General features: G+C 41.6%; 1 protein-coding gene across 1 annotated transcript in view; it reads left to right on the forward strand.

The window, feature by feature from the left end:
• The window catches only part of CCBE1 (collagen and calcium binding EGF domains 1), a 91185-nt gene that overhangs the window by 75264 nt on the left and 7028 nt on the right, over positions 1-8893 (forward strand). The window contains exons 6-7 of the mRNA XM_042825798.1: positions 2620-2726; positions 7764-7884. Of these exons, the coding sequence (XP_042681732.1) occupies positions 2620-2726; positions 7764-7884 (228 nt within the window). The remainder of the gene's footprint in view (positions 1-2619; positions 2727-7763; positions 7885-8893) is intronic.

The raw sequence follows: 8893 nt of genomic DNA on the forward strand, positions 1-8893 counted from the left end.
TGATCCTGGTGGGTGACCTCAGTGTCTGCACCATGCGTGGGAGGCTGCAGCTGATTGCTGCCTGCCCCTCTGGCCCATCCTAGGTGGCTTCTGGCTTTCTCCGTGCTTTAGTCTGGCTGTATTCATATTTTGGTCCTGATGCAGGATCAGATGGGGGTAGAGCGAGTGTTTGATGGATGACTCCTTCTTTGGGCAAATCAACACTCATGTCTGGTATGAGTTAGGGGATTCCATCCCTCTCTGGGGACACAGCTCACACTTGCTTATGTGACACTGTTGGACTTCTTCCTCAGATAAATCAGTCCAACTGGGTTTGCAGAAATCTCTCTGGTGTGGTATTTTCCAAACATTAGCTGACCCCCGCGCTGTTCACCTCCACGGGCTGTTACAGCCCTATTTATCTGCAGTCCTCAGCCCCATGTACCACATCTTTCTGGAAGGTAAACTGCTTTTATGATGAAAGAAGAGGCCAAATTCACTGCTGCTTAATCTGCTCATAATTCTACTGACTCTGATGGGACTGCTGGAGTCTCAAACAGCAGAGGTTCTGGCAGTTTCTCTCTATGACCGCATGTTGCTGTCAGCAACATTTCTTAACACAGTGTGTGTGTTGTATGAGGGAACTCATTTATTAAGATACCTACTAAAACAAATTTGGTTAAGAATAGTATCAAACACAGTTTTTAGGGGAAATTTTTAAAAAGGACATTTTAAAAATGTCTCTCTAAATGGGCTTTTGTAAATCTTACCAAGGTCTGATGGTGAACATGTCAGAGCACTCTCATGTTTTTAGAGAGCTGAAAAAAATTGACAAGGGTGAACCCGTGAGAGAACCATAGTGCAGACTTACAGTCAGGAGAAAATTTGCCTTGTAGAAATATGAAGAGGTGTCCTGATAACAGCTTAACAGCTACTTGTTAAGGGGGGAAAAAAAAAAAAGATGAAAAAAAAACCCCTACGTGCTGCAAGCTCTGTCAGAGATGGGCAAAATGACATTGGTGAGAGTCAAAATGACCAATGGTAAAGTCCTTCTTGGAGGGGCTGTGGCCAAACAAATGGTCAGGGAGACATAATAGCTGTAATTTGTTGAAACCATTGTATGTGAAGGTCAGTGGAGAAGGCCCTGGAATACCTTTTGACCATAAACATTGAGCCATCCAAGCACAGCACAGAAAGCTGTTCAGCCATGCGCTATCAACTAGGGCTGGGAAGCTCTGAAAGCAGGGAGCTTACTTTTAGACAAATGCTAAATGAAATAGGGAGGAGAGCTGTGGATTACCACAGTGCCATAGGACTGCAGTGTCATGCAGGCAGGTAGTGACTGGGAGAACCCCCAGCCTTTGCTTCCTGATCTTCTGACTGATTCAGGATTTACACCAAGGCCGTGCTGCTGGTGGTCATTCCAGCATCCTGCCTTTGCAGTCCCACTTGCTATCTGCAGTAAGACAGGGGCTTATGTGATAAATTACACCCAATGGACGAAAACTACTGAAAAGTTTTTTCAAAGTTTGTGCATTGATGGTCTGTAGGTGACCATCTGATGGCTGCAATGTCCCTTATTGCACGCTGTAGACATTTAAAGTCAAGTAGCACGTGACTTATGTAGTATTAGAAAATTCTGCTTGTATTAGAAACGATGCAGACTTTTTCATAATCACTACACAGTTAGGAAAAGATGAAGGATGTTAAAGCTGATATGAGGAATGTAAAACAATAGCTAAGTACATTCCAGGAGAACCCGCAGCTTTTCCGTTACAAAGCATGCTCTGAGGGATCGGTGTGCCAAGGTGTCCGACAACCCTTACTGGAGACGTCGTACAAGGCCACACATCACATGCAGAGCCTTTGTGTACTTTATGCTTCTCAGCAACTGCGTGTGTAAGAAAAAATGCTTATCTGGAATTTGCAAGTATGTGTTTTGGAAACCACGTTTCTCTTTCAGTGGACATCTGTCAAAACAAGCTTGTTTGTTTATGATGCAGAAATGATTCATTGAGTATGGGACCAGGAAAAGGACACATACAAAAAAGCACTTGCAGCATCTTTTACAATTCAAATCATTTCAAGGATCCTTGAAAAGATCCCGTTCTTACAGCATATTCACTGGTGTGACCCATTCACTCCAGTGGATTTCAATCCTTATCATTGCTCTCAATCCCAATCTCCCGTCACGTGGGGAAAAAGCATGATGATAAAGAGCAGTATGTGCAGAGTGAGTGAAATGGCCACATTGTGAGGAGTTATACTGTAATTTACAGCATATGAAAATTTGCTCCTTCGGGGCACTGTAAATCCAGACAGACCTGTAGGAACGGTCTGCCCTGAATGCAAAGATAAAAGAAGGGGTGTAAACTTTTTCAGGTATTAAAAAAATAAATACTTTGGTGACTGTTAACTGGAAACAGCTGCATTAAAAATGAGCTCAGAGCTGTCCCTGAAAAATTTTTCAGCCTTGTATAGCAGCTCACAGTCAAGGCATTAATAATGGTGAGATTGCCTCTTCTTTTCACAGTCTGGGGGAATGCAACGACCTTTCAAACTCCAGTTGCTTTTGCAATTACTTTATGAACTTCTTTTCCTTGGATCTTTATATTTGTATTGGAAACTGCTTTCTTTCAGCTGGACTTTCTGAGAAATCTGAAAACGTGGCAAAACCAGGGACATGCTGTGCCTCTTGTAAGGAATTTCATCAAATAAAGCAGACGGTTTTACAACTGAAGCAAAAGGTATGAACGTTGATCAATCATGTTACGAGACCTGCGTGTTTTGTGACAACTGAGTATAAATTAAGGTGTTTGGAACTGTCACTGCCACATCACACTTTTGCCCTGGAAGATGATGGCAACGTGTTTTAAAATTGCATAGGAAGAGCATCTCTTCCTTATGCTTATGCTTCTGCACTGCTTGTAAGCAGATTACTACTCAAGCTTATGGTAACAGGGTCTGGCAAAACCTCTTGCAACGTGAGCCCAGGTTTCTTGGCAAGATGCACTGTCCTCAGTTTTTCATTCATTCTGAACACACAGGATTTTGGACTTGATCCACCCCAAGTATATGTAAGTGCAAGACATTCTGCTGATGAGGGAATGTGGGAGAATATGATTTTGCACTACCAAGTTGTTGATACAGGATGCTTGCCAAATAGGAGGTGTGTGGCTAGACATAAAACATCACTAGCACACACATCAGCTTTGATTGTTAAAAGAAAAAAAGCCTCAGCCATGAGTTTTTAGTTGATTACATTGCACACAAAAACATCCCCTGACCTTTAATTTTGTCTGCTCCTATATGTGACCTCCTTCTGCATTTTGGTAGGATTTAAAGAATGCAGATACACAGGGTTTGGAGAACCAAGTACGCAGGTGCAGATGCCTTTTCTGGTGACACTTCCTCCAAATATTCAGTTCTCTGAAATGGAAATGCTCTGCAGGGTCAGTGTAAGCAGTCCATGTTGGCAGGTTGTCATCATTTCAGTCAAGCTGCTCAATTAATTTCGCTGCATCAAAACATAAATTGGTATATTCACCTGCTGAATTTAATGTTATTCATTCAGTGTAATTCCATTAGGGAGAAAGGAATCTACCTCACTAAAATTAAATACACTGAAGTGTGACATATTCTTTATTTCAAAAATCTCAAAAAAAAAAAAAAAAAAAAAAAAAAAGCCCCAAAACCGAACAAAAAAAACTTGCTTTCCTTATGAACCCGTATGAAGACAAACGTGAAAAGTGACAGAATTTTGCACGTGGAAGACAGTCTGGTTTTCAGACAGCTCCTGCTAGTGGACAGTGAGCAGGACACAGCAGAGCCGCGCTGCGGAGCGCCTGCGTCCATGGCTGGGAGGCTGAGCAGCTCGCAGCTGCCTGAGCGCTGGGACCGCGGTGCTGGCCAACTGTTTGCTGCAGGAATGCGTGGAAACGAATCGCCTGGATTAAGGGAAAGTTTTCATCAGCTTTGGGAGCCTGAGTCCTGAGAGCCTGGCACACTCTGGTGCTGTGTGCACTTGTCACACTTGTAGCTGTGCCTTAATGATAATTCCTGTCGTAGTACATGGACTAAATTGTACCCAAGTATTTTCCTTGTGGGACTTGATCAACTTGGCATCCTCAGAGAAAGACCACTGAGCTGAGCCACATGCAGAGCAGGAAGAGATGATCCCTAGATGCCTTCAGCATCTCTTACCCTGCCGCTTACAGAGCTTTTACCCACGCAGAGAAGAGATCTGGCCTCACGCTGCTCCTCTGCCCAAGGAGACACAAAACTTCTGCATTTTGCTAACAGCTCCCTGTGGCCATCTCAGTATCTGCGGTTGAAGCTTTCTGTTTTGTACATAAAAATTCATTACTGGCTGCCAGACAGACAATTTATGGGAATAACTCTTTGGTCTTTATTCCTGTGGTTAAAGATTTTGATTTTACAAACTTCACATCAAATTATGTATAGCAGAAGAGTCTCAGAAGGATCCAGTCCTGCAAATGCTACAACTGTGAATTGGAATGTGCTTCTGGAGGTCGGAAGTTTGGTTTTGGATCTTCTTAGGATAAGAGGGAATTGAACTCATGTCACTGCAGCCTCTAGAGTGTGCACAAACTGTTAGGTGAAAGGAGGTGGTTGATGTCATCAGCACCTTCTCCGAGGATTGCAGCACGGATTCCAGATCCAACATGAGAATAGTTTATGGATCAAGTACAGAAATTCAACTTACGTGGTTATCAAATGGGCTGCATTGTTCTCCTGATTTTCTAGAGGGCTGTGGGCAGATCTAGACTGATCTCAGGCTTTGTAGGAAGGAGGAAAAGCAGAAAGCTGGAAAAGCAGGGGACGTGCTGACATGCTGACACACAGTCAGTTTTTTAAGAAATCAAGTAAGCAGTTGAGTTCTTGGATTTGGGGGATGGCTAGATCTTATGGAGCAGGTATATTTAAAAATTGTATTTAGAAATCACTGATAGAATTCCACAACCAAGAAGCACTACCAGAGTCACATAGACCACAGATCTAGAAACTGCCCAAAACTCCACATGCAACATTCAACACTTAATATATGGGATCTTATCTCTAGCAATGCCTTTCTTTAAAGTAGTCCCTCACTAATATTTGCACGCATGTGGAAGAATATTTTTCAAGGGCCACTGAGATTTGGAGCTGTGGAGGGAGAAAGTCAAGGTCACTCTATATCAAGATCCTCGTAGAGTTAAAAGGTGAAACAGAAATTAGGCTAGTGAGTATAGCCAGCCCCTGAGAGGATGTGAGTCAATATCAAAAACACATGGTTTGGCTGTAGTGCATGTAACAGCCATTTTCTGTCCAGAAGGTATCAAAGAGCAGTGAGCTAGACCAGATCGTGGGTATTTTGGCATTCCCAGTGTGTGCCTAAGTCCAGCTGACTCAGTGGGGAAGCATGTGTAGATGCTTTCACAGCAGCTATGTGATCTTTTTTAAAACTAAGTTATTGTTAAAACAGCCTTGCTGGCAGGAAAAAGCCAGTATTTTATTTATGCAACAGAAAAGAATACACTTCCAAATCTCCTTCATGATGAGTCGCATCTTTCTAATCCAGGCTGGCCATTTGCAGTACAATCTGAAGAGCTGTTCACAGCAGGGGCTGTGCAGAAACCAGCAGCTCCCTCACATGGGCCCACGCTCTGAAGAGAAGATCCATTAATAAGACACTCAATGGTGACCACTCTCAAGGAGAAACATTCACTTTTTCTTCAGTGTGAATAAGTGTTCCTGCTGAGGAAGGCTGGAAGAGATGAAGTGCTCCTCACCTGTTTGAGCCTCACTGATGACAGCAAAAATATTTTCATTTTAAAACTGCCTCAACAATACAGTGCTGTCAGGTTTTCATGTTTGTAGTGTGCTGACCAAAGCTTGTCAGCAGACAGAGCCATTGGTAAATGAAGACTTTCTTCTGTTGAAAATCCAACATGACAGCACAAAAGGCCAACACCAGAGCAGCAGGCATGCTAAATCACTACCCTGTGGTGCTTCAGTGAAGTGCTTGATTTCCAGAGGGGAGGAGGGAGCACATGGGATTCCTGTAAGGCTTTCATCTTGTTGTTTAGTTTATATTCAGAGCATTCACCTTGCCTTTGGAGCAGCAATGTGCTCCAAAGCACAAGTCAGGAATGGCTGCTAAACCCTTGTATTTCTCTCATCATATTTTGTATCCCATTGTTTATGAAGTGCCACTGGGAGCTCTGCATTTCCAGTGTTCTTTCCTTACTTTTTCTTCCTTCAGAACTGTTCTGGTGCATTCAGCCTTAAACTGCAAGCAACACTGGCTGCTCTTCAATGTGCTTTCATTCACTAATAACTTGTTTGCCAAAAGAAATTTGCCCACATATAGTAGGTGTTGCAGGTGCATAGCATTACTATTTTTTCAGTGCTTTACAAACATGAAGCTTGTGTGAAGGGCAGGAGAGTATATATCAAATAATTGCATGAGGAGGAGTCCTGAGAACAGTGCAGGGAATTCCAAACAACTGATTAAAACCACAAGCAGAAGGCAGGAGTTGTACATATTAGTTGATGCACCTCTCCTATGCAAACGTTGCGGAGTCCAGTGAACAACAAAGATGACCCAGGGGTGGATCTATCCTGACCCTGCTGAAACAGCTCCTCAGATTGGCAGAGCAGAATTCCCCACTCCACATGCAGCCCATTCAGCATTAATAAACTTCTCACTGTAGACAAGCCTTCTGGCTTATCGTCTCCCCTCAGCTTCCTCTGGAGACACTAAGCACTTGCAGAATATTTTAAAATATATTTCATTATTAAATACATTCAATCTGGGCAAGCAGGAATTGATATTTAATGGTTAATGACATTTTAAACCACAGCATGCAGTTTTCCTTGCATTCTTACTTGCTTTTGACTTGTGTCTTTATTCAGAGCAGATGCAAGCTCAATTGGGTCAAACAGTGTGATTGCAAAGCATTTTGGTCTCCCATTGAAACCACTGAGATGTTAGGGGCTTGTGCAGCAATTCAAATGTAAATATCTGAGCAGATGTTGGCCTGAAAAAGCATAGAAAATGAACAGAAGGAAACTCAAATGAGGAAAGAGAAGTTTTCTGAGAAATGCCAAGCAGTCATCAGACTTCTGTTTTTCACAGCTTTTTGCTGTATCTCACCTGAATTGTTTGTGTCCTCCATTTGGATAGACTTGCAATATTTCCGAGATGACTTGGAAGGTGGGCAGCCTTATAGGTAAAACCAGGATTACTAACAAAATGCTGGCTCCACATCCCAAGGGAAGTAAAGTACCAGAATGTATAAGTGCCCTAAAATCAAACGGTGTCATATTTTTCACGTGGTATCTTCCAATCCTTGGTACATGATGCAGGAAGTGTAAATAATCTCCAGGATCTCCCATCCAGTTCTCATGTCCTGTGCCCCTATATCGGGCAATTCATCTGCACAGCCATGTGCTGTTGGTGTGCCTTAAAGAATTAGCTGCAGAACTGATTTATTTTACTTCTATCAGGGAATAATGGTTGCATTTTCTTTTCTCCATGTGTTAAGTTGCTTGATGTCATGTGAAGTGTAATCCTGACTAAGGTTGCTGAACAGTTTTATTATGGATATGGATATCCATAATTTTTTTATATTTTATTATGGAATACGGATATCAATAAATATTTTACATTTTTTTCTGAAGTACACAAATATGCTATTTGTCCTCATGAAAGCTTAATCAAGAGTGCTATTTATCCAGCTTAAGGATGGAGAGCTTACAGTGATTTTTGCTTTTGACAGGTTGCTTTGCTACCAAATAATGCTGCTGATCTTAGCAAGCAAATCACTGGTGAAAAAGTGCTTGCATCTAATGCATATATCCCTGGCCCCCCGGGACAGCCTGGCCAACAAGGTCCTCCAGGTAAGACGCAGACCAGAGGGATGTGGGTATGAATTACTGCCATTAGAAAAAATAATAAGCTTCAGTCTTCCAGTATAACAGGATTTCATGTGTTACGTATTGTGATTGCTGTGATTATATTTTAATCTGTAATAAATTGAAAAACACACTGGTCATTATTCAGTCATCCTCTGCCAACTGTCTAACAACAGTCCCTTGTATTTCCTTGTTTCCCCATATTTCTTGGCATGCAAAGCTGGTTTTGTTCTGTATGTGTTAATTTTCTCCCTCTCCCTACGATATTTCACCTGCTTCACTTGTCATTCCCCGTTTCTTAACTCTGTCTTAAGCACCCTGCATTACATTTCAGAAATGCCTATTATTTTAAGATTGTTAATAGAGCAGAAGATCTGCTTTCAGTTTGTGGGAGTTTGTGCCAAATGTTTTATTTTTCCTTGTCTGGTTTTGCAAAAATTAATTTCTTGATTTTATGTTGTGCTCAGGATTCAAATAAACCTGAACAGTAAAACTACACTCTTACCTTCATTTTTGAAACAATGAGAAAAGCAAAGTTCCTAATTCTCTAACATAAGCCAGACACCCTGCAACCTATGGTCGTTGCAGGATGGTGGTTAAAGTTTTGCTAACTGTTGAATGCAAATCTGATTTTGGGCTAGCAGTAAATGCAGGGAATTTTAGTACTGTTCTGAGTTCGTGGAATACTCTGACCAAGGACAAGCTGATATTCCTTGCCAGGTTTGACTCTCTACACGCAGAACCGCCCTTCATTTGTCTCCACTTGTGCAGTCTTTCTTTCTCTCTTTCTTTCTTTCTTTCTTTCTTTCTTTCTTTCTTTCTTTCTTTCTTTCTTTCTTTCTTTCTTTCTTTCTTTCTTTCTTTCTTTCTTTCTTTCTTTCTTTCTTTCTTTCTTTCTTTCTTTCTTTCTTTCTTTCTTTCTTTCTTTCTTTCTTTCTTTCTTTCTTTCTTTCTTTCTTTCTTTCTTTCTTTCTTTCTTTCTTTCTTTCTTTCT

Source organism: Centrocercus urophasianus, unplaced genomic scaffold, assembly GCF_019232065.1.
Source record: "Centrocercus urophasianus isolate 14NV4802_14NV808 unplaced genomic scaffold, USGS_Curo_1.0 seq_25, whole genome shotgun sequence".
Lineage (NCBI taxonomy): Eukaryota > Metazoa > Chordata > Aves > Galliformes > Phasianidae > Centrocercus > Centrocercus urophasianus.